The sequence below is a fragment of the Ictalurus furcatus genome, chromosome 9, assembly GCF_023375685.1.
Source record: "Ictalurus furcatus strain D&B chromosome 9, Billie_1.0, whole genome shotgun sequence".
Taxonomy (NCBI): Eukaryota; Metazoa; Chordata; class Actinopteri; order Siluriformes; family Ictaluridae; genus Ictalurus; species Ictalurus furcatus.
Window position 1 is genome coordinate 11,194,471 of NC_071263.1, and position 26,775 is coordinate 11,221,245.

The 26,775-nt window shown below is 39.6% G+C and overlaps 1 protein-coding gene across 5 annotated transcripts in view; it reads left to right on the forward strand.

The window, feature by feature from the left end:
* bahd1 (bromo adjacent homology domain containing 1) overlaps positions 1–26,775 on the forward strand; it is a 56,624-nt gene that overhangs the window by 20,020 nt on the left and 9,829 nt on the right. The window contains exons 1-4 of one of the 5 annotated variants that reach the window (XM_053633783.1): positions 8,455–9,679; positions 14,211–15,824; positions 20,821–21,194; positions 23,523–23,682. In XM_053633783.1, coding sequence (XP_053489758.1) covers positions 14,231–15,824; positions 20,821–21,194; positions 23,523–23,682 — 2,128 coding nt within the window. In that variant the 5' untranslated portion in view covers positions 8,455–9,679; positions 14,211–14,230. The other 4 variants (XM_053633784.1, XM_053633782.1, XM_053633781.1 and 1 more) reach the window with 4 other exon arrangements.

A 26,775-nucleotide genomic window follows, 5' to 3' on the forward strand; every position in this document is an offset into this window, starting at 1 on the left:
ACTAAAAATTGGGTGGTCTGATACAAAAGGTTCTATGTTTTAACACTTCTAGATGAACTCCAAAACTCTCGTCTCGTCTCATATCCATCTTTTGATCTCAAACCCAAATGTCTTTGGTATATATCACAAACAAATGAATTGGACTTGACGTTCCAGTAGTTTCGGATGGGACTGTGGACAATTGTGTGCCTCCAACTTTGTGGCAACAGTTTGGAGAAGACCCTGATATGGGTGGGATAGTCAGGTGTCCACATACTTTTGGCAATTTTTCTGTATTTGTTAAGCTACATACACTCGACGACCGCTTTATTAGGAACACCTGTACACCTGCATATTCAGTTGTCCAATTTGGGTGAGTCTGTGCTTATGATCGCTAAGAATGGTAAATGCTCTGCACTTATATAGCGCATTTTAAAAAATGTATTGTTTTTATTTATTTTTTTTTAACCTTATCGGTGCTACAAAGCGCTCTCATTTACCCATTCACACACCACTGGTAGCAGAGCTGCCATGCAAGGCGCTATCTTGCCATCGGGAGTAACTTGGGGTTCAGTGTCTTGCCCAAGGCCACTTCAGCGTGTGTCACAGCTGCCTTAAGAACAGAAAGCTGAGGCTGACAGGAGTGGAACCTGATGTGGTTTTCTGCCGTTGTAGCCCATTTGCCTTAAGTTTTGATGCGTTTCTGCTCACCACGGTTGTAAAGAGTGTTTATTTGAGTTACTGCAGATTTCATGTCGGCTCAAAACAGTCTGGTCATTCTACTCTGATCTCTCTCATTAACAAGGTGTTTCAGCCTGCAGACTCTCTGCACAAAGGATATTTTTTGTTTTTCGCACTATTCGGTGTAAACTGTAGAGACCGCTGTGTGTGAAAATCCCAGGAGATTAGCAGTATCTGAAATACCCAAACCAGCCTGTCTGGCACCAACAACAACCATGCCACAGTTAAAGTCACAGAGATCATCAAAGATTTATTTTTTCCCCCATTCTGATGTTTGATGTGAAAATGAACTGATGCTCTTGACCTTTATCTGCATGATTTTATGCATTGTGCTGCTGCCACATGAGTGGCTGATTAGATAAGTGCATAAATGAGCAGATGTACAGGTGTTCCTATTAAAGTGTATTATTAAATGCTAATGTAGCTGTAATACATATTAAGTGTAGAGTTGTTGTTATTATTATTATTATTATTATTATTATTATTATTATTATTTCTGGAGTACATTTACTTACTGGAATCTTCTTTGGATATAGTATATGCATTAGTAACTTACAGCCACAGGCAGATGAGTCAAATGAGAATTGCAATGAAAACAAACCAACACCACCACCTCTTCTCATGAGTCACTCTTTAGGGAAGAGGGGCAGACCTGGCAGTCTTACAGGCTAATGTCCAGGCCAGAAAAATGTAAACAAAAGCCTTTACTGAGGAAACTAGATTCACAGATCCACTGCATGACGACATTGTGAATCACCATTTTCTTGAAGTATCCTTGCAATTATATAATTATTACAGATCTAGAAACTAGGGCTCCAAATCACGATTGTTTTCATAATCGATTAGTTGGCTGTTTTTTTTTTTTGGTTTTTTTTTTTTTTTGCTTTCCGTTTAATCGGATGAGGGGGGAACTTTCAGTCCCATTTTTTTTGTTTATTTAAAATAAAATCCACAAATTGAGTGTTACAAATATAAACTTCAGACTAATACTTTACACAACTGTTTATCCAATTATATTAGACTGCAAAGAACCCAATACACACAGACCTACACCAGAATATATATTATTCATTTAGGATTGTAATTTAATTCAGTGCTTTTTGGGCATCCATAAAAAATAATACATAAATGTTAATATATAAAATTATATAAAAAAGTATATAACTAAGTATATAAACAGTAAAGTGAAGAAAGTCATTATCGGTGACTCTGGGTATCTGCTAAAGCTAGCGGTGTCACATTACGTGTGTATGACGTCATGCACCGTCGACTGGGAAGCAACTTCCGGTTAGAAAAAAACCCGCTAGTGTTCCATTTGAGACGATAGTACCGTTTTAAACTTCAAACACTAGATGGTAGAGTACACAGTGCATAGTGAAAGTGTATAGTATGTAATTTTGGACACAACTTTAGTATTACTCTGTTTTCGGAACAGAAGTAACGTAATGAGTAAATCTCCCCCGTGCCGCACACAGACCAACTAATCGTTAATGAGATTCGTTGACAACGCTAATTACCGATTTTATCGATTAGTTGTTGCAGCTCTACTAGAAACACACACACAAAAAACATTACAGACTTGGCTTTAAACCATCTCTGCAAGAAAAGTTTGCCTCTTCTTTAATGATCTGGGGTTTTTTTTCTTTTTTAAAGTTGTAGTGTTTGGAGAAAGAATGCTAGACTGTGTGGAATTGGTGCCGTTGGAAATAAACAAAGTTTCAAAATAAAAAATGATTTTCGATATACATTAGAGCATTTACCTTAACAAAATGATTCATGATAAATAAATTCAAGAAGTTTATCTGTGGAAGCAAGTTTGAGTGACACATTTATAAAAAAAGAGAGTTCGATGAAGTCCAGGTTTCCATGATTGACGTGATTGAAACCTCCAAGAAGGACACATTTTATGATGTTACTATAACACTGTGTTGATGTGTAGTGACCTAGCAGAAACTAGGTCTGGGCGATATATTGAAATAATATATGATAAATGATACACTTTTCTGAGATATAGTTGGTATGGTGATTGTATTTTTTAAATTTTTTACATTTTTAATAATGACAAATTAAATGGTACTGAATGGATGCTGTTGATTTGATGTTAATTTTTTAAATTTTTAAAAAACTTTGTCTTTGTAGACATTAAAGAAAAGAATAGCCAAACTCAGTTAAAATTATTATTTTTTTTAGTTTATTTAACTACTGTTTTGCAGACAGTTTGTTAGCTAAATTATATCACGTGATAGGAATCGTGTATCGTAGAAACGTCCTCAAGTATCGTGATATGATATTTTTGTCATATCGCCCAGCCCTAGCAGAAACACAACCTATGCTGAAATATATCGGCTTGTTTCCCACATATTTGGCAGGTAAATGGAGAAATGTGTTTAATAACACGTTGGTTGTGTTAGTTATCACGTTTAAATGCTGTGAGGAAGTTGAGAAGTCTTGCTGTTTTTTACCGACGGCGTGATTCCGCTGTTTGCCATGCCTGCTGTTATATTAGCGAAGCAAGAGAGCAGGGAAGTGAAGCTGTGCTTTTCTGCTGCTACACGTTTACGGAATGAGAAGAAATCGCACCAGAAGTGCTCAAATGGCTTCAGTGTGTGTATAATGGCTGGTCGGAGGCTGTGTCAGTCAGGTTATAGAGCAGTAGCACTCTGGCTGATGACTCATCATGTTAACCTTCGCACCTTTTTGAGCGCTGCACCAGTGACAGTTCCACTTTTTAAATGTCAGCGTGCAGATGGACCGGCTGCTCCACATGGTGACAACACTAATGGGTCTTAATTGTACAAACAGCTCCACAAACGACATGATGTTATTAGTGTGATGGGTTGAATAAGTGCATGTCACCGTGATATCTGTCTAACACGTCTATGAAATTCACTCGACTTAGTGATTGCTGTTACACCCAGACATTTTGGTATTTGCTTGAATTATTTATTTATTTATTTTTTTGCATTCATTTCTACGATCTCAAAACTGCAAATTCCTGGAGGGACTGTTTTAGCCGTGCTGCTGTACGACGCACATCAATCGAAGCGGCTTTGGATAAACGATTTGGCCCAAATCTGCGGGAAATCGGCTGTAGTTTGGAAAAATTGCAAGCTCCTCGCAAACCCCCCTATATTTCTTGATTTTGCGTCTGTTTCTATAACCCTGGAAGGACTGACAAATATATATACACACACACACACACACACACACACACACACACACACACACACACAGATGACGTTGACAAGTTTATGTAGCTTATAACAGACACTAATTTAGCGGGAATTTGAAACTCAGCCGTTTAATATTAATGACTTTGAAAGAAAGCAATACAAAACAAATCCTTGAATTAAAACACATAAGCGATTCACTTAGGACTTCGCTAGCGATTCACTTAGGACAAAAGTAATGGCACCCTATCAAATGAGCAAGTGTTGGCATGTATCTGCTGATATGCTGCATTGGCTGATCTGCGTTACTGGAAGATCGAGCACGCACAACACGCTTTCATCAGTTAGTTGTCATTTTGCCATTTTCAGCTCTCTCTGTGAGATTTGCCGTTGTGGAGTTTTGTGGGCGCCACTAAAAGTAAATCAGCTGTGGCTTATTTACGGGTGTTTAGCATTTATCAACATACACACACACGAAAATCAGTGGTACTGAAATTGAAAATTATTTTAGTTCTGTTCGACCTATGAATAGATTTACACACAGCTTTACTATAAAAAAAATGAAAAATGAGGCCCAGTGTCTGTGCAAAATTAAAACTGTAACCATTGATGCAGATGTTAAACATAAACATGCCTATGTAATTCCGACCCAGTAGTACCGTAATGAAATTTTCTGACAAAAATTATGTCTCTGAGACATAGTGGTGGAGTTCATTTTTGATCAATTACAACTGCTTTTGGCTGATATACCTATGCGTTGTTGTGTTAAATTTCCTTTTCTAGCTGCCTGAGGAGTGTGGAATAGGTTGTTGGTTATAAACCAACAACTTTACCATGCACCTCTACTTTACCACACCCACCTATATTCTGGCACACCTATTTTTGCTATGATTGTCTAGTAGTTCTTATTCACAAACACTGTACCACTAATGACTGCTTGGCTCTGGATCAGGTTTCAGGAATGGTCCTATGACGCATTTGCATGATGGACATTTATAATGACCAAACACTAATGGATGTCAACATGTGAATGATAGGAATGTATGTAGAGCTGTCACAACTAATCGATAATACTCGATTATAAAAATCGTTGTCAATGAATCTCATTATCGATTAGTTTGCGTGCAGGCGACACGGGGTACGTGTACATGTGTACAGTAAATACTAAAGTTGTGTCCCAAATTAAGTACTATACACTTACACTATGTACTCTGTACTCTACCATCATACATGAAGTCATACGCATGTAATGTGACGCTGCCAGCTTTAGCCTAATACCCAGAGTCACCGACAATAACTTTCTTCAATTTACTGTTTGTCGGCATTACTTTTTATAAAAAGTAATGCATAAATACTATTATATAATATAAACTTATATATTAGTTTATATCATATATACGTATTTTTGAATTATTTTTATAGAGGCAAAAAAAGCACTGAATTAAACTACAGTCTGAAGTTTATCTTCGTAACGCTCAGTTTGTGGATTTTATTTTAAATAAACGAAAAAAAAAAGTATTGAAAGTTTGCCCCCCCCCCCCCCCCGCATCCGATTAATCGAAAAATAATCAGCCAACTAATCCATTATGAAAACAATCGTTAGTTGCAGCCCTAAATGTATGTAATGTATGTAATAGAGATGTAATATTGCGCCACACAATAATAGTAATTTGGTAAATAGTATTGTTTTGCAAAGGACATATTAAATGCTAGTTTACTCCTAAGCCATTTCAGATGTACAGTAAGTCACCAACATCACATTGCATCACTTAAAATGTTGAATTGAATGAAAGTGCTCTCATTTACTGGCCATGTGGTGCAGAATTTTTTTTCAGTGTTACATCAGTGCAGATTTATTTATTTATTTATTTATTTATTTATTTATTTATTTTTAAAGAGTTATTGCTTACCCTCATGGCACAGCCACCTGTCTAGATTTTTTCAGGCACATTTGTAAGGGATCTGCTGTGTGCCGGCTTTTAATCACATAAGCAACACCAGCAGCAGTGCAGATCGGATTGAGCTCCGACAAAGTTAGCTTTTTGTATAAAAGCAAAATGATTGGCGGCAAAAAACTGCGACATTGACTTAACTATATCATGATAAAATGTCTTGCTGGTTGTTAATGTGCCCTTGATCCCAATTACACAATCTACCTAGTTTTGAAATAATCTCATTAAAAGGGAAGGCTGAATTAAGCTGCGTGATGGATGAGATCCTATATGACGATGACATATGGTGTCTGAAATATGATTCGCAATGTATTAAAACACACCGATGAACCCTTGGTGTGACGTGTATTAAAACTGGCTTACATTTTTTTTTTTTTCTGACCAGAATTGTTAACATTTATTCATGGAGTGAATTACAGAGCATGCGTTGAGTACGACACCGCCTAATTCAGTAGCAGTAGCGACATGCATTATATAGGGGAACGATGACCCTCTGAATGTCACTGTACAATTTGCTCTCTTCATTTATTGAAACATATGAATGCTGTGATTCATCAAACCAGCTTCAAGGCCACTCATCAGGAACTCATCACAGCATTGAACGATTATTTGTTAAAGGGCTAATTGGCATATTGTAGCCTTTTGCAGGATCAATCAACGATGAGTGTCATGTGCAAACGATATGTTTTATCGGCGGTGTCTAGAGAAGAATTTGTTTCATTAAGCTGGCTTTTGACGGTACAGTTTTGGCCGTCATAGACAAAAAATCGCACGTCGTCGAGGAATTATTCAGTTGCGACTTGTGAGTAGGCCTGGGCAATATGACAAAAATATCATATCGTGATACTTGAGGACATTTCTACGATGTCTGCAAAATAGTATTAAAATAAACAAAACAAAACAGACATTAAACTGACTTTGATGAAAATTTTCTTTAATGCCTACAACATTTAAAACGTTAAATTCGTCAAATTAGCGCATCTGTTCGGTAGCGTTTCATTTGTAATTATTGCAAACGTTAAAAAAAAAAAATACATCACCATTCCAACGATATCTCAGAAAAGTGTATTGTGTAATTATTTATCACTGTATCCATATTATATCGATATATCACCCAGCCCTAGTTCTTAGAAAACGTAATGTGATGTGTTTGCCGGCAGCCATTTTAATGCCATTTCCAACCAAAGATGGCCGACGAAACAGCTCTGGCAGTATCAGAAATTTTGGATTCAAATCTCAGTGTGAGACCACAGATGACGAATCGGCACTTGCTGGTCAGCGGACAAATCCGGTAGTCCCAATCTCAAAATGTATACGAAAAATGCTGAAGGACAAAAATATCCTTATGACCTCCAGCTCACTTTGAAGAATGTTTCTGTTTGTACGACTCCGTTTTCTTCACGAGACCAGATTCCATCCATCCATCCATCCATCTTCTATACCGCTTAATCCTTTTCAGGGTCACGGGGAAACCTGGAGCCTATCCCAGGGAGAATCGCGCATAAGGCGGGGTACACCCTGGACAGGGGTGGACATCGCAGGGCACACAAACACATACACACTCACACACCCATTTATACACTACGGACACTTTAGATATGCCAATCAGCCTACCATGCATGTCTTTGGACTGGGGGGGGAAACCGGAGTACCCGGAGGAAACCCCCACAGCACGAGGAGAACATGCAAACTCCGCACACACAGGGCCACGGTGGGAATCGAGCCCCCGACCCTGGAGGTGTGAGGCGAACGTGCTAACCACTAAGCCACCGTGCACCACGAGACTTAGAGGTAGAGACTTTGAAGATACTTAGAGGATCTTCGTCATATTATACACAGGGTCTTGGAGTATCCCCTTGTCCTGCATATTTTAGCGTTTCTTGCTTTAACTCATCTTGATTTAAACTCATCAGCTAATATACAGCCTTCTTTGAGTTGTAGTGGGTGTGTTCAAGCAGGGAAATCAACCTTGCTGAAAAAAACAAACAAACAATGGAAACATCACAGAAATTCTAATGGTTTCCACTATAAATACCATTACAGACCATCAGCTGTTAACCATTCAAACCATAATAGGTCCTTAATGATATTCACTAGACATAACATGCCACAAATATAGTGCAACTAATTACCAGTAGAGACCCATAGGGACTCTATTGGTTTCCATTAAAACCAATACAATTCCCATTATAACCATTAAAACCTTTACAAATTCTATGAGGGTTTCTATTGTTTGTTTGTTTGTTTGTTTGTTTTTTTTCAGCAGGGAACAAAATGTGCAGAACAGGGGGTACTCCAGGACCCGGGTTGGGAACCTGTTCAGTCCATACAGGATTTCACAGAGCTTTTTTTTTGGTAATTATTGTTGTGGCCAAAAATTGATGCTTGATTTTACTGCTGCTTTAAAATGTATTTATTTATTTTAGCAGAAAACTACTTGAAATTGATAATTGTTTTGCACAGTCTTTGTTTGTTGGTAAATTAGACCTTTTAGCTGTGCTCATGTTCGACACGCACGAATCGAAGAGGGTTTTCGACCAAACGTGCATTGTGATGACATCGCATGACGCGTCTCGGGCCAAATCTGCTGAACATTTGCGGTAATTTTGAAAAAATCGCAAGCTCCTCCGAATATCGCGGAGTTTCCTTGATTTTTGCGTACAGATTCCTGCGATCGCTAAATCGCTAAATCCCGGAGGGACCGCGCCTGTTGTATAACCTGACATGGATCATACTGTAGAATTCAGTCTGATCTAGAATTCGGACAAGATTGTATCCAGATCATCTCATGTAGCGTGTAATCTGAAAAGACCACTGCAGTCAGAACCTCTCCCTCGCTCGTAGTCTGTCTGGATCAAACTATTAAAGCCGGGTGCACACCGTGCGATTTTTAATAGTCCTTTGCGACTGTTGCTTGTCAGACTGTACGAACACGATCCCACGTCACACTGTAGGAGCTCAGCTGTCATTAATGTCAGACAAGACGTGATGCAAGAAGATGCGTCCGGAGTCGGAGATGCCACACTACAGGACTGCGCCTCATATTTTCTGACACTGCCAGAATTTAATCGGAGTTAAAATCTGATCGCATCGGCTATCGGGGAACGCGTCAAACTAGCGATCAAAGACTACGAATTTTGGACTAGGATTATACAAATCTTTTCGGATTCTCCAAATTTGTCCCAAATCGTACAGCGTGAACCCGACTTAAGTTAACATCTGAAAACTTTTCATCATGACTTGCTCGGTGCTCCTGTTTCTGGAGCTCAACCCTTCCTATAGAATCAGGATAATCAAGCAGGTTCATTGCTGTAGTATGTGAAGCAGTTGGAAGTTTAGTGCTCCAGGAACAGGTTTGGTGATCACTTTGGCTCGTCCTAGTGCTTCAGGAGAGCTCAGGGTGAGGTTTTAATTTTTTTATGTTGTTTTTTTTTTTTTTTTTTTTGAAGTAGCAGCTCGTTACGTAACAGCCGTGGCCCTTTGATTACGTAGAAACTACGAGCAGCTGATGATCTAATGGATGTTCAAACGGTTTTGAGGAGACGGTTGTGTCGTGCTCTCTGTAAGTCTGGAAGCGAAGCGTGGTCCCGGCGCGACAGCAGCGCATGAATATTACCGTGCGCGTGCTACTTCGGAAGTAGGTCACCGCTTCAACCGTGTCTCTCAACTGCTGCTGCTGCTGCTCCTCTCTCCGCGTTCCGCTTCCCTGCTCCACACCGAGCCCGCTTCCAATAACCACGACCCGGGAATCTCACCGGAATCTCACGCTCCTTTAGATTTTATATATATATATATATATATATATATTTTCACTCGGCTGACAGAGTGGACTCTGAGGTAAACGCAGGATTACTAATGTGTGCGTGCGCGCGCGTGTTTTTTTTTTTTATTATTTATTATTATTTATTTATTTTTATTTCAATTGTGCTCCTTCGGTTCTCTGTGGATGTGTCGTGAAGGGAAAAACGCGTCCGTGTGAAAGATTAGAAAGCGAGCAAACCGGTAATCAGTAGCTTTCTGCTGTTTTGTTAAGTGCTTGGAGAAGCAGCTTGTTTAGCGCTGACGTATCGTCGCTGGCTCTGGGTTTGGGGAAGAGGCTCGAGGAGGCGTTTGCTTCTCTGCTCGGTCTCATTCTCATTCTCAACACTGAGGTGGGATTCATTTATTCTCTCTCCTTTTGGAGTTGGCCGATTTAGTTCGGCTTTCCGTGTGTGTGTGTGTGTGTGTGTGTGTGTGTGTGTGTTTGCGAGGTCTGTGTGAGCCCCAAGCGCGACGGTTTGAAATGTTTTGAGTCCGTGTTACGCCCTGTGTGATCTGCTCCCTACACGCTTCTCAGCACATCTAGAAACGTGGGCTTCGCGATTATTTTCGGCATCGCAGCAAATCATTAGTCTCTCTCTCTCTCTATCTCTATCTTGTTGTAGTGTCCTTTCAGTCAGATGAGTTCCCCTACCTCAGCATGGGGGGAGAGAGAGAGAGAGAGAGGAGGGGGAAATAAAGAGCTGATCTGATTTCTCTGTAGATTACTTGGGTTCAAAGTTGACATCAATTCACATGGAGGTTTGATTAACTAGGCTACTTTGTCTCAGGAGCCATGTTCCCAGTGCTAAACACTAAAGCAAATCCATTCTTGCACTTGCTTTTGGGGTCGATCTTTATTATACACCATCCCCGAAACCATTTAACACAGCAGTTCCTCTTGATTGCCATTGCTTACACCTTATTACCTAAAACCTGGTGCATTTTATTATGGTTTTTCCACGCATTACCTTTCATGTAGTGTGTTTTAGAGCTGTTTGCGAATGTGAAAATGTCTGCAAAGTTTCAAAAATCAAAGCGCAGGACAAGTGGAGTTATTGACTCCCAAAAGAAGGAAGCGATTCTGAACTGCTGAATCGAGTCGTTAGTGACTCCAGGCTTACGTAGGTTTGTAACAAAAAGACCTGCCTCTGGGCTTCATCGGCCGCTCGCGAACAGACAGAGCGCTGAAAGTCGTTATGGTAGTGGGTGTTTCCTTTTTGAAACACATTGACTCCGTTTACATGGACAGCAGGTATCTAATTATTGACCTTACTCTGATTTAGATAATGATGTTATTAAGGTGTTTACATGAGTCACTTTTAGAATACTCCTGTCATGTACCCGTTTTACATGTACATGATACATAATTAGAACATAATTAGATTAACAGCCCACGTCATTACATCACCGCGCAACGCCGTCTGACGTCCCTCCAGAATTTCACGTATCAACATACAGTTCGTCTTCGTTATGGTACCGTATACAGTTCTGGGTGTTTTTATTTAATTTTTTTACGAACGCTTTAAATGCAGTTAATTATTTGTCATGCTATACGTGCTAATAGACAACCGCCTGAAGCCGTGGGCTATGTCCCAAACTTACCATACTTACCGTCTATATAGTAGCCGAGATGCATGTATTTTTCCCCACTACAGGCCTATAGTAGGCAAGTATGCGGTTTGGGATGCAGCCGAACTCTCTTGTTTGCCGTAAAATGTTGAGAACTGCCGTGTGTGATCGTGTCCTGTCGCAAAATGCGGTGAAAACTCTCACACGACGTTCATAATGTGATTAAGGTGTTTACATGTCTGTAATACACATCCATAATGCGACTAAAACAGGAGTACTCCACCTGTCTTAATTTGATTAGCGCTTAATTCGAGTATGACCTTAATTAGATTAAGGTAAGTAAAAATAGCTGTTTATATGGTAGTGTCTTAATCAAAGTATGGTCTTAATCGGGTTAAGAGTGCATTATTGTTGTCCATGTAAACGCAGCTATTGACATCGGTAGACCAATCATAACAGACTGGGACATCTGACCAATCAGAGCAGAGTATGCTCTCTGAAAGGAGGAATTTAGAACAAATCCTTTAGAATGGATCGTTGTGACACTGGGGGAGGGAGGTAATTCTGCAGTTTAAGTTATGAGCACGTTAGTGTTTTTTCACCTTGGATGCATGTAAATCTATTGTACGAGACCTTTAAAACAAATTAGGTACGGTTCAAAAGTCATAATAGGTGCGCTTTAAAACTCTGATGGGACTTTTTAAAAAAATTTTAATTTGTATTGAGTTAACATACTATTAGTTGTTGGGCCGTGCCATGTCGTATCGTCTATGATATACCGGTGCAATTCCTCCCCGTGGTAAGAATTTTGTCATCCCGTGATATCGGCGATATAATTTAGAACGTGTTCACACGCCACAACACGGGCATCTCAGATGTAGAACGAGTACAAGCATGGCGGATTTCTGACCCTAGACAAGGAAGAAGATAAAAGCTAAACAAACAAACAGAAAAGTTAAACTGAGTTTGACAGAAATTTTCTTTAATGCCTACAAAGACAAAGAAGATTAATTAAAGGAAAAAAAAAGTCAAATTCAGTGGCATCCATTCAGTACCGTTTACTTTGTAATGATTGAAAACGTAAAATATTTCACCATACCAACGATATCTCAAAGTGTATCGTATAATGCTGGGTAGAAATACAATAAATGACACATGCACATTATAGGGCCTGTTTAAAGGTTGTCTATATGTTCATGTAAATGCACCATTGTTGGGGTTGTTTATTTTATTTAACTATTTAATTATGCATTTACTGACTACACACCAGTCAGTGCATTCTGTCAAGGATGAAGTAGTAAAATATGGTTTTCTTTTGTGGGTTTCTTGTAGGCTGCTGATGACGTGTAATCCTTCTGTGTTTTTTTTCCTTCAGTAAATGTCACTATCTTAAACCTACCTGATAAAATTTATTCGGATACATTTGTCATATGCATGAGAACTCACTTGCCTAATACAGGCCATGAAATACAGGCCATTGTTTTTCTAACCACAGATTGCCTCGTTATTTGTCATCATGGCTGAGGAAGTAAAAATAGAAGTTTGCAACAGGACAACTAAAAAATAATGGCTATCTGGGTGGGGAAATGTTAGAATAATCATTTCATTGGAAACCATTTCCTGACCATTTTGACTTTCCTCCTGTAGTGTTGTATTTCAGATCAATTTAAATTTCCTAGATTTCACCTTGGGGATCACTATCCATCCATCCATCCATCCATATATCTAATATAAAAAAAACAAAAAACGGAAAACTTGAACATAATTGAAATCCCTATTCACCATCTTCATATTTGAAAGTAGACACAAATACAATGTTACAGCTGAAATTTAACTTGTTACATTTGTTTCTCTAGTATTTGAAATTAAATTCATTTAAAATGCAAAATCCTTTGCATCTAGTCCTTTTCCAGTGGTAAAATTTTGGTGCCTGATCTCTACTATTCGGATTACATAATGGTTCAGCTTCTAAAGCAGTGGAAATGTGGGCTGTTTCTGAAATTGGGTTTACTGGATCTTTGACCAAATACCAGCAACTTGTCAGTGGAAAAAGGATCATCTACAGGAGGACAAGAAAGGTTTACAAATCATGTCTCCCTTGAGGGAGTCTAGTGGGGTTAGGGCTTGTGTTAAGTTGTAGGTCACTAGGTAAAATTGGGCAGTTTGTGCCCAGTGATATCTAATTAATATTACATGTCTAAGGCTATCTAACAACTGGGTTAAATCAGAATGGTGTGATGCAGTAATAATATATTAATAGTAATATACTCCTTGGTATATTAAGGAAACATATCCTGAGGGATTGTACAGTATTGTTGAACTTTTTACATGTCTTCCTTCAACATTAATGACGGTATATGGTGACCTTTATTGCCTTGCTAAATGTATGCATGTATGGTTTATACTATATATGGCCTTAAAATGTAAGCAAGAATCTAAGAGGAAAATGGCTCTGTTTTTTTTTCCCTTGTTACTCAAAAATCTGTGTGAGGTGTAGTGTTAAGCTTTAAAGACCAATATTAAATAGGGTGCAACTGACATAATCATGTAGATTTATGTACTATTTGAACTTCAGCTTTTAAATATTGACTTCAGCCAAGTCCTGTACTTATCTGAACGTAGAAGGCAGAATATTTATGTTGATAAGTAACCAAATCAACATACTCAAGAAGAAAAAAAAAAAAAAAAAAAAGAGCTGTATTTACATGCTGCATGTGGGATTTTTTTTTCTGCCAGTCAATTGGTGCTTGTATGGGAGATGATTTGTATAAATTCATTTAGCTGAAGGTTTTGAAAATTCAATGAAGGAGCCTGCAGAGCTCATAATATAGTTATTACATCTATCTTTACTTTGCATAGTCAGCCATACCGATTTCAGCAGCCACTAGCCGAAGCCAGAACAGAAACCATAATTTGAATGAACCGACCACAGTATTTACAGACCTGCATGCCTCCAACACAACTGAGTTTGAGCATTTCCTTTTTCCCCCCCCTGTAGGATCTGCATGGACGATTGTAATGACACATGCACGGCAGAGGAACTCTTTATGTAGATATCGAAGTGAATCCAAGGAGCAGGTGAGCTGCCAGATACATGCTGAAACCATGGGCAGAACCTGGCCAGAGTGCCCAGTGCTAGAAAAGAAGACTAAAAGGCATTCCTATAAAAGAGGAAGAGATAAAGAACTAAAGCAGCAAAGCACAGATAGCGACCGGAAGCTTTATCCCCTCAGAGGACGGCAGGGAATGAGTGACGTGGGTTCCTTAAAGTGCTGTGTTCTACTGACTCGCTTAGAAGAAGGAGGAACTGGCAAGGGCAGCATGAGAGCTGTGCCTAAGAACAAAAGGAAAAGAAATATGAAGGCAAAGAAGGGAAGGTCCAAATCCTGCAAGTGTCGGAAGAAGGGCTGCAAAGTATGCCAGCCAACGCCTGGACCAAAAAGCAACCCCAAACCTGACAAAACTGCCTTATACTTGGAACTTCTAGAACCTCGAAAGCGACGGTTGGCCTCTCTTAATGCGGAGGCAGTCAATAGCCTGTTGTTGTTTAGAGAGGACTCTCAAATGTCCAGAAAACAGCAGAATTCTCAAAAGGCTGATGGCGAACTCCCAAAAGGAGAAACGGACAGTTCAAAGAAAGGACTAGAAGGCCAAAAACGTGCACATACAGGAGAAGGAGAAGAGAGTACAAATCCTAAAAAAACCAAGAAGGCAAAGACAGAGTCTGAACACCTGGACCAGCTGAATCTAAACAGTCCAACGCCAAGGCGTCTAGCAGGTTTAAATGCGGCAGCTCTTCTGAAGCTAACTAGCACCTCATCTGGCGCTAAACGGCGAGCTAAAACGGACACCAAGCCAGGCAGCGGAGGAGCACGAACAAAACAACTGCAGGGAAAGATGAAAAAACAACACAGCCCACTATGCCTGTCCAAGCTGCCAGTATCTCAACAGTGTTGCAATCTCTGCAAGAAGGAGGCTCTCAAGACTGACACTTTGTGGGAAGGCACTTCTGGGGGCCATGACTTCATCAAACCTGGATACCAATGCAGGTCCATGCTGAGCTACTCACTGAAGCCTGTGAAAGAGGAGAAAACTGAGACTGATGTCAATTCATGTTACTGCTGTTCCCAGGAGAGATCTGTGGAATATTGTCACCGACTAGCCCTGTTCCTTGGGCAGAAGGCGTATCCTGAATCAGAACAGCATTCGTTGCCATCTGTAAAAGGATTCCTTCCTTCCCCTCACACACTAACCCACCCAGCTTTGACGCTAGGTGCTCATTCTTACCCATGCTACCCTGGTTACTATGTCCACATTGCCCACCATGGGACATCCTCACTCCCTGTAAGTACAAGTCCTGGACCCCATGCACCACCTTCTGTACCTCCTATTACACTGTGTCCCACTGGGGTCCAGAGACCCAAACTACTGCCCTCTCCAGTGTCTCACCCTTCAGGAATTCCTCATCCAGTGTACTGCAGCTCCGTGGGGACATGTTATGGAGAACCATGTAGGATCAGCGGCTGTGCCTACAGACACACTCAGCCCATCGCTAACAGGGGCTGTTCATTCAGTGCCGGGTGCTCCAGCTGCAGCCACAAAATCAAGATGGGTAAGACAAAGCAAATAGGATGAAAATCCATTTGCCCTTAGCATGAGCTCCTCGATAGAATCAGCCTCGGTTATTATGTGTCATAACCGGGGCTGTGCTGGTTAGAGAATATGCATACTGAGATAACTGTACAAAATAATGTTTGGCAGACAGTACGAGGTCAAACGCAGAGGGTCGTAATGGAGAAATTTTTGGGAAGTCTCATGATAACCTCGCATAACTGCGGTGTTTAAATCATTTTTAAGTCAAAAAAAAGAAAAGAAAAAGAGGGAAAAAAAGTAAAGTATATTTCCCCCACACCCCCTCTGTTGAATCTTTCTATTCCAGCATCTCCATAATGCTGAGATGTAGCGTACCTTGAGCTAAGGAGGTGATCATTGAGTCAGATAGGTAATATTCTCTGCCTCATACTGGCTATATTGTATATGGTCCTTTTGAAAAATGCCTTGGAAATGGTCACGTGACATGACTCTGCTTGTTGTGGCCATTTGCTGACTCTGAGAGAAGGTAGACGGTGCACACTGGGGGAAGATGATGTGTTTAAAAGGCTGGTTGCTTTAAAAAGCGTCTTTGCCGTCACTGTCAGTGCAGCTGAATTGCTGTATACAATTTCTACTTCTCCTCCACATTATAAGCAGCATTTATATGGAAACCAATTAGTTAAAACAAATTAAATATTACTATTCAGTTTATGTGTAGGAAGAGCATAACCCTACAAGTGTGTGGGTATGGTTTGTTAAAAAGAAATAAATAAACAAACTTTTAATTTAAAAACTTTTCTCTTTTTTTTTTTTTTTAAACTTAGCACTTAATTGAATTTTAATGTCATGGGGGCATGTTACTGCAGTAACTCGGTTAACCGTAACCATGCAGAGGTCTAGTCACAAACATTTGAACTCCTAATTAGCAACTGGATATGGGATATATTCAGCTTTATCTCTCACAGACCTCAAACTGTCAGGTCATAAGGCCCATCTTTAAACATTATGTGGCACAAAAGGTTAAACTAGGGAAATAAAAGCCACTGAGATGGTTTAAAAAGACTCAGAGGGGAAAAAAGGAATGATTTGACTCGATGATGAAAACACTCTTTCCTTTTATGCAGCCACTCCACTATGTCTGCTCACTGCTGTCTTTTCAATGCTAGTTTGAATGTGAATAATTGCCACAGGTGGGCAGGGTGCTGGTTATTTTTGTTGGCAGGAGACTTGAACTGGCTTGTCATTGTAAGATGGCAGCTGTAGTTTTTTTTTTCTTCCTTTTTTTTTTTTAATATACACACCAACCTTGGAACAGCCACAAAGCATTACAGGACTAGTGCTGGTTTCTTTATAACCATCTGACCAGACACAGTCGCTGTAATTTCTTATTAATCAGACGATATTCTGTTGCTTAGTGCCTTGTTCAGTAGTTATAAACCTCTTATTATGACTTTACAATAAGCAGTATGCACGTTATATATGCATGAAGTGGATATAACCGCAGGTATGTACTGCACAAAGTATGCTCTGAGTTTTGGTGGATTTTGTCACATATATATGAACTAGGGGTATTTGAGTTGATATTTTCACAATATGATAAGCTATTATATATAGTTAAACACACTGGCTGGTGGTGCAAATAAAAAAAGAACATATATTATGATCTCATTGCACATCATTGTGTATATTTAACAAAAACCAAAATCAAATCACCTAATTGTTCTGCTGGATGAGATTTCTGGAGAAATGTTGCTGGACGATGTCTGTAATAATTCTGATCGGTTCTTACAGGATGAGCAAGCTTTGTATCACAGAGACGTTCGCCATGTACACTACAAATTCCGTACACCTCATTTGACTACAAACCGTTTGTTTTGTCTGCTATACTACCCTGTTGTTATAGTGCGCTTAGCTGTGCAGCTCGTTTGATCGTTAGTAGGTCATGTGACCATAATGTGTATGTAGGCCATAGGGATGTCACGATACCAAAAATCTAGTAGTCGTACCGATACCACCAAAAGTACACGATACTCGATACCAAAGTCGATACCACGGTGTGGTATAAAATATATATATATAATGTTCAGATTTTTTTTTTTTATAAAATAAACTCCTGGAGGACATCCTCCTCTGGCTAATACTGGCAAAGAGAGAGAGGGATATTTTAGTTATCAAACACTGTCTGACAATGACTAATAAAACAGTGCTAAGTGCTAATAACAAATGCTAAGGTGCACTTCTAAACGCACACACACACACACACCTTATACTCTGAATGCAAGCATTAGTTTAAATTCACTGATATGGTGGCAGGCCAAAAAGATTTATTAAAAGCATGAACATTTGAATAATTATCAGTGACATTAGGCTACATTTAGCTGACAGGACACAAGCTGAATGGCGATGCATGGTGGCCCATTCGGAGGTAGTTTATAACACTGCAATGTGTTAGCGTCGTTAACAAATAACTGGCTATCACAAACATTACATGGAGCATAACGTTAGCTGGTTTCACGACCACGATGCCACCTGCCTCAAACAAACATAATATAGGACCTGTCTTTCAGGTGCTTCGCCAAATTCCAGGTGTTTCCTCACTATGTTCGAAATGAACGATAGCGTCGGTTGCCGGTGTTTCCTCTCGACGAGCGTTCCTCTCTCTGCCTGTCAACGAGTCAGGGCGGAGCTAGACTTGTCGCCATTTCTGTAGTTTTTCCCGTGTGCTTGTAGGCGTTCTTCTTCTTCACCACTTGTGGACTGACTAAAACACTTGCGTGTATTTGCTGCCCCCTTCAGTTCCGGAAGATTCGCAACCTCGGTAACGTCATTACCAACGATACCTAAGCTACTGCAGAAAAACAAGTACTGTCACGTTTTAAGAATGTTGGTACCGAAGTATCGGTTCTCGTGACATCCCTAGTAGGCTATACCTGTGATAGGAATTCAGTCATTTATGTTAAAACCCCGAGGAACATCGCTTCTCCGACATGTCCTTTTAAATGTCATCGATCTTTGTTTGTTTGTTTGTTTGTTTGTTTTATTATTCTGCCTTTTAAACTTGGCCAAGATTTGGATATGGTTTCAGTGAGAGACGATAGAAGAGAGCGAACGCTTCCTGGAGAGCCGAGATGTCAATCGAACAGATGTTTTTATATTTTTATTGGTCATTTTAGTAATACTTTAAGTAAAATACGGTCATGCGAGCATAAAATGTGCTGACATGACCGATTCAGATGGGACTAAAATCCCAAAGATACACCGGGAATACTTACATTACTCCACATTCCAATGTAAAACTAGTTCCATCCAAAAAGGGCTTTAGAAAGATACATATTTTTAGAAAAGGATGAATTTATCATAAAATTATGTTAACTTATTCAGTAAACTTGTAAGTTAACTTATAAGCTGAATAAGAGAGTGAGTGTGAGGAAATCAGAGGTTTTTTTTTTTTTTTAAAAGTCAGCAGTGAGGTAACCATCCAGTCATACACTGTACACTATCCATGAAACTGCAACAACCCTAATGTGAACAAATAGTATAGTGTATGTAGGTAAAACTGGAAATGTATTGAAAACTTCCAGCTGTACAATTTCCACCAGCACAGTGGTAGAACACCTCATGTAGTTTCTAGACAGAAGCACTTCCTAGAGAAAGCATATACACCAGAGGCTGTTACAGAAACAATAGAGCAGCTTAGTGTATTTCTGCGAGAACAGAAAATGTAGTTTCATTTGGCCTTTGCAATAAAAGGATCATTTGTTATACTCCACAAAAGTTTCAATCATTTCAAGTTTCACGGCTTTAATGAAGGAGTAAATCAGCTAATGAACATTATATTGCAGCCTGGGGTCCTCGGTAAATAAATAACTTTTCAGCATTTAAAAAAAAAAAAGGTGTTTAAATTTTTTTTTTTTTAAAAGAAATAATCTTGTGCCTGTTAAGTCTTAGGGTTTAACAGGGTTGGCGGAAAATTGCTCATTCCTTTCACTCATCATGCAGAATATACTGTATAGCTGATAGTGTATATCATGACTAGCGCGATCCCTGTTTTGTAGGCATGCAAGTCCGCTTGTAATAATACAGAGACTTAACAGCTGAGTGAACATGCAGTGAGCTGCACATTCCCTCTCATGCTTGGCCAGTCGCCTCCCTGAGAGGCCAGAATAAGCAAGCAGGGTCTATTAAGTCCGGAAAAGGATTGATCCACAACACATTTGCTGTTACCTTTTTATTTGTGTTGGCCCGCAGCCCCGTGACCTCATAAGGAAGTGCGATTATAGACTAAAGTAGCAAATCATTTGCTTCTAGACCATCTGATGGCTGTTTGAAAGGGGGTAAATTACTCTCGGGTACCATAGCTGTCGTACCTCTGCGATGCTCAATCAGAGACTGAGCTCGAACATGAAGTTGAAATGCCCGAAGAGTTTAGGTATTTAAGATATGATTTCCGTGATGCGAGTGTTAATGGGGCGTTGCTGATTGTGCGGCCACGTTTTGACAGGTCAGTTAGCTATTTACTGAGCTGTTAAAAGTAGAATCACTGATTTTAAAGCATTGAACATGTCCACAAATGTTATGTACGTGTATGCAGTTATTTCCTTTTCCTGCACACCTGTTAGTTAAAAGAAAAGCACCGTAGGTATGAGCGTGATCAGTATGACTTGCCATCCAGTCAGCGTCTTCCTGCTCAAGGGTCACATAGAAACCAGCACCCAGGTTTTCAAGAAGGATAGTGCAGCTGTTTAATCTGTGGTCCACTTAAAACAAGAACACATTAACGCATTATACATTCATGCAGGCCACAAAAAAAAAATTCCACTTTAATTATTGCTGCATTTTTAAAGCAGAATTTCACATAATTGCAGGAAATGACCAAAAGTGTTCCTACATTTCCTTATGTAAATACACAGCATTAGTTATGTCTACAATACTGTATTTATTTATTTTCATTCATATGAAGCTGTAATTAGGTTGTTTCATTCTAACCTCAAGCTTTCACTTCCCTGTTCCTACAGAGGACTACCCCTACCCACTGGACAAGCACAGCCCTTCTATCTCCATGCCCCCCACCTTGCCCCTGTCTGTCTGCCCCATCCCCAGCGTGCCTGCTGCCACCCAGCCCATGCCCCACCTGCAGTCTCCTCTGCCGGACGCTGGGCGTCCTCAGGTCCAGTTACACGTAGGCCGAGAGTGCCCTCAGAGTGCCAAGCCACCCAGCAGCTCGCGCTCTGCGATACGGGACACAGCTGTCTGCCCCCATGTGAAGGAGGGCCAGCTGGGAGCCAGCCACGGCAGCCAAAGCACCAAACAGGCCAAGATCAGTCGGCGGCGGGCCACCAACGGCTGGCTGCCTGTGGGCACAGCCGCTGAAAAGGAGGTATTCATAGTGGTGCGTACTCAAGTTCTCTTCTGTTCTGACTAGAAAATGGCTGGTGGAGGATGTGAGATTAGGCAAGTTCTTGCCTTGCACTACGGAGGCTGTGGAGGGGTGCGCGCGCGCGAGCGTGTGTGTGTGCGCGCGAGCGTGTGTGTGTGCGCGCGCGCGCGTGTGTGTGTGTGTGTGTGTGTGTGTGTGTGTGTGTGTGTGTGGGACTGCGTGCATGTGAGTGAATGACATGATCTTAGTTTTTATGTCTTCCTCCATTAAATTCTAATCTAAAGTACACGAAGGGCATAACCTAAAAACCATCAACTATTTATAGCGTAATTTCTACAGAAAAGGACATCTTCTTTAAAGGCCATCCTTAAAATTCGAGAAAATTTTGATCCAAAATATCAATGAGTCGTTACTGCGTAGCGTGCTGCATGCCATCATCCAGCGTGTTCCTGAATACGTCAGTGCGCATTCCTCCACCAACTCTAAACGTAGACCCTAGTGAGGACGCGGTTACCGCATGTCCGCGCCTCATCATGTGTCCGTAAAGAAAAGGGATTCTGGCATAAAGTGGAGAAATTCAGCAACTGATTTATTTTCAAAGCTTTTCTACAAAGCCTTATTTGCACCTTTTCACATTTTATAGCAATTGGCATATTTGTTTAAACTCTTAAGAGTTGCTGCTGTCTCTTCCGCCGCTCTGGGCATAGTGTTCTGCTTTTCCAAGATGGCATTGGTTAGGACTCTCAGTTTCTCTCTATTTTTTAGGCTTTTCAGGTGCTGTGACTCATGTACATGGGTCAAAATTACATGCACTTTTACCTGTAAGAATTTCTTTTATTTTATTATTATTATTATTATTTGGTTGTTTAGCTACTCTGTGAGCTTTGCCTTTTATGGAGTTTGTGGGCGTCACTAAATGCAATTCAGCTGTGCAGTTCATTTACCTGCTAATCAGTCCGTACAGGATTTTTGCAGAGTTTTTTGTGCTTGTTTGGACTAAAAAATGCTCGATTTTGCTGTTGCTTTTTTGTGCTTTTTTTTTTTTTTTTTACGGAAAACTACTTGTCTACCAAGAGGGCTTTGGCTGAATGCGTGTTGTGATGACTCATCCTGGCCCAAATCTGCGGTAATTTTGGAAAAATTGCAAGCTCCTGTGAATATTGTGGCGTTTCCTTGACTTTGCATTCATTTCTGTGATCGCAAAATCCTGGAGTGCCTGGGTAATTTACGGGTGATTTCCATTTATCAACACATTTACAAATTACTTCAATTTGGCTTACGCAAACATTTACACCCAACTTTACTAAATGATTAAGAAATGTTTCTGTTTACACTTTAAAATGTGACTTTTTTGTGTATTTATTTTAGTACATGGACTGCTAAAAGTGCAAAAATTGTTTTGCTACTTACCTTTAAGAAAAGAGGGAGCTGAGTTACTATTGAACATGTAACAGGTTTAACATGAAACTCAAGTGTTCAGTACTTGTAGGGTTGGGGATATTTTCTGTTTGCTTATTGATGTGAGGAAGCCACTGTGCCATGTTCTTTTATGATTTTCTTTTGTGGAAGCACCATATTAAACATTTCATTATTCTGTATAGATTTTTTTTTTCCACAAACAAGGTTTAGAAGACTACAATAACAATTTCAGTAATACATAAAGTTAAAACCTTTTGAATGTTCTCCATGGTCTTTAGTGTGACCTCAATCATTTATTTCTAAAGTTAGCAACTTTTGAGTTGACCTAATGCAGTAATTCCGAGAATGTCAACTGGGGTAACTGGATTTAGTCAGTTAGTCTAACCAGTTTGCTCAAACATGTAGAATGTCCTGGAAAAATGAAAGGATTTTGATGTAATGTACTGATAGAATGGTCTGATGTTTTTTTTTTTTTTTCTTTTTTCCAGAGCAAGAAAAAAAATCTTGTAAAAATTCGAGTCATTTATGTAGATAAATGCAACGTCAATCATTGCATAACTGCCTATTACCTTAGACAAGGTAATGCTTTAACAGGTATGGATGCATTTATGAAATGAGGTTGCATGAGTTTAGTGGGGAAAAAAAAAGAATAGAAAAATTATATGAACAGCTCTTTAAAGCTCAAAATAAAAATAACCTGAATGCATGAACATAACATGCATTTTCATTTACATTCATTTACAAGTTCTTGTCATTGGCCAACCATCCAGTACTATGTGACATGAAACGCAACAGATTCGTGTCATATATTTACAGCTTTCTCATATAAAGCAGGATGTTTTTGAAGCACACTATCAGTATAGTAGTCTTGAGGCGTTTGTGTGTAAGAATTTCTTATTTATCTGTGGGGATGACCTACAGGGTGAGGAGTTGCCAGCACTGCGCAGGTGCTATGAAGGAGTGCAGAGAGACGGAGAAGTAATCAGGGTGCGAGACACTGTGCTGCTGCGTTCTGGCCCCCGGAAGAAATCCCTCCCGTATGTGGCTAAAGTGTCTGCCTTCTGGGAGGACCCTGAGTCAGGTACACCAAGATTCATTACTTCTTCCTTCATGAATTGCTCTTCTATCACCTTGCTGCTTTCACATTTAATATTCTGTGTGTATCTTGACACGGAGGCTGCATGTAGTAATATATTTTGTTTAATTTCTGCTCTTTTTAGGCTAGGTATTACAAAACAAAACAAAAAAACCCCAGTTTGTGTCAGTCTGATTTTACAAACCAAGACATTTGCACCAGAAAAGCAGCCATTAATAATATAATGCTGGTGAAACGGTTGGGAAAATTGCTATTTTTTGTCTATTCTACACATATTTTTGATTTTGAAGACTAGGTACTGCATAATGCAATAAACAATACATTTTGTAATGGTGCTTCTGTGACTGAGTGGAGGTGTTCTGTGGTTTCATTTGAAATTAGAGAAGTTTTCCTGTTTGGTTTGTTTGCTTGTCAAGTAGTAATAGCATTGCCATATAGCCTGTAAAATGCCTGTGCTACATCGTGCTTGTCCTCTGGCCATTATTATCAATGTGAATGACCCAGGTGGCCCTGGTGATCTTCCATTCAGTTGTAGAAGCACGCTTACAAATGTAAACTCGCATTCTATTTCAGACTTCTTCCAGTTTCATTCAGAACTAGTGGAGGGTATATATCTATTTAAGTTGTTACAAGAGTTTGTAACATTCTGATGACGTACCTTACCAGACAATAATAGACAGCACTCATAAAAATGCTAATACATCCCTGTGTTACTATACTCTCTGTTTACATCATTCAGTGTTACGATACTTTCTATGTACATCATTCCATGTTACTATACTCTCTATTCACATCATTCAGTGTTACTATACTCTCTATTTACATCATTGTGTGTTACTGTACTCTATTGTGGAGAAGTCTTGATAAGTACTCTATTGAGTGTGAGAACCACTCAAACTCACCATGAAGCAACATTAAATTTGTAAAAGCTGGCAGTTATAGATGATGAACTTCATATTGCTGCAAATGTCTGTAAGAGACACTTCTTCTCTTCGTGGTGTTCAGGTGGTAGCATAAAGACTTGAGTGGCATTCAGTTGAAGACTTGCATCCAAATACACCCACACAATGACTTCCATTACCCAATGAGCAAACTTGTCTTTATAGAGTAGTGCTCCTCAAAGCACATAAACTCAGTGACCCGTCAGCTGTCGTCACTTCCACAGAGTGCTTGAGAGCCCTTAATTGACACTGGGCAGGCCTGGGCATGTTGTCATCTGTAAATAGGTTGATAGTAGGCATGAAACGATACACTAAACCCACGATATGAGACATATCTGGATACAGGATTCACGAGACGATATTGACACAAAATAAAAAAGATTTAATACATTTATTTTGTAACGAAAACAAATCAATCCACTGCAAAATAAATACACACTATTGTAAGAAATGTAGATCAGGATTAACATATACAGTGCCCTCCACTAATATTGGCTGTGAAAACTTGTCTTTATTGTTTAACCTTTTGATCTTTTGTTAAAAATATTCACAAAAATACTCTGCTCTCATGGAAACACAACGCAGGCTTCTAAAAATGTCTTTGTTTGGCACTCTTTTAGTCAATACTTTGTGCTACCTCCCTTTGCCAAGGTAACTGTAAGGTAATATAACTTCTCCTATAATACCTGATGAGGTTGGAGAATACATGGCAAGGGATCTGAGGCCATTCCTCCATACAGAATCTCTCCAGATCCTTCAAATTTCGAGGTCCATGCTGGTGGAATCTCCTCTTCAGTTCACCCCACAGGTTTTCTATGGGGTTCAAGTCAGGGGACTGGGAGGGTCATGGCAAGACCTTGTTTTTGTGGTCAGTAAACCATTTTTGTGTTGATTTTGATGTATGTTTTGGAACATTGTCCCGCTGAAAGATCCAACCATGGCCAATTTTAAGGTTTCTGGCAGAGGCAGTCAGGTTTTCATTTAATATCTGTTGATATTTGAGTCCATGATGCCATGTATCCTAACAAAATGTTCAGGTCCTCTGGCAGAAAAACAGCCCCAAAACATTAAAGAGTCAACGCCATATTTAACCGTGGGCATGAGGTACTTCTCCATATGGCTAGCTTTTTTTGTTTATTGCGAAAAAGCTCTATTTTGGTTTCATCTGACCATAGAACCCGATCCCATTTGAAGTTCCAGTAGTGTCTGGCAAACTGAAGACGCTTGAGTTTGTTTTTGGATGAGAGTAGAGGCTTTTTTCTTGAAACTCTTCCAAACAACTTGTGGTGATGTAGGTGACTTCAGATTGTAGTTTTGGAGACTTTCTGATCCCAAGATGCAACTAATTTATGCAATTCTCCAGCTGTGATCCTTGGAGATTTTTTGGCCACTCAAACCATCCTCTTCACAGTGCGTTAAGACAATATAGACACACTTTCAATTCCAGGTTGATTCATAACATTTCCAGTTGACTGGAACTTCTTAATTATTGCCCTGATGGTGGAAATGAGCATTTTCAATGCTTGTACTATTTTCTTATAGTCACTTCCTATTTTGTGAAGCTCAACAACCTTCTGCTGCACATCACAGCTATATGCCTTCGTCTTACCTATTGCTATGAATGACTAAGGGAATTTGGTCTATGTGTTACCTCATGTTTATATCCCTGTGAAACAGGAAGTCATGGTTGAACAATGTTCCTAGTCACCCAGGAGTGTGTAAAAATATCAGTGGGAATATACTTCAAAAAAAAATTTTTCTCATATGAATTCATAGGGGTGTCAATAATTATTGCACACCTATATTTAACAAAGATTATTTTTTTGATAAACCTATGTTTTGGTTGATATCCAAGAGAGCAGAGTACTTTTGTGATTTATTTATTTTTTTTAACAAAAGGTTAAAAAATAAAGACAATTTTTCACAGCCTTCATTGCTCATATTTACCACGGGTGCCAATATTAGTGGAGGGCACTGTAAGGTGTCATTTCCCCCAATTGTTAATGTTATTTTAATCTTTTTCAGTGTCCTAAATGTATTTCATGACAATGTTATTAATATGGAACAACTGTTCGGCGGGAGATTAAATGATTAGATGATGCCTTAAATGATTAGGCTAAATAATATAGTAGTGTCT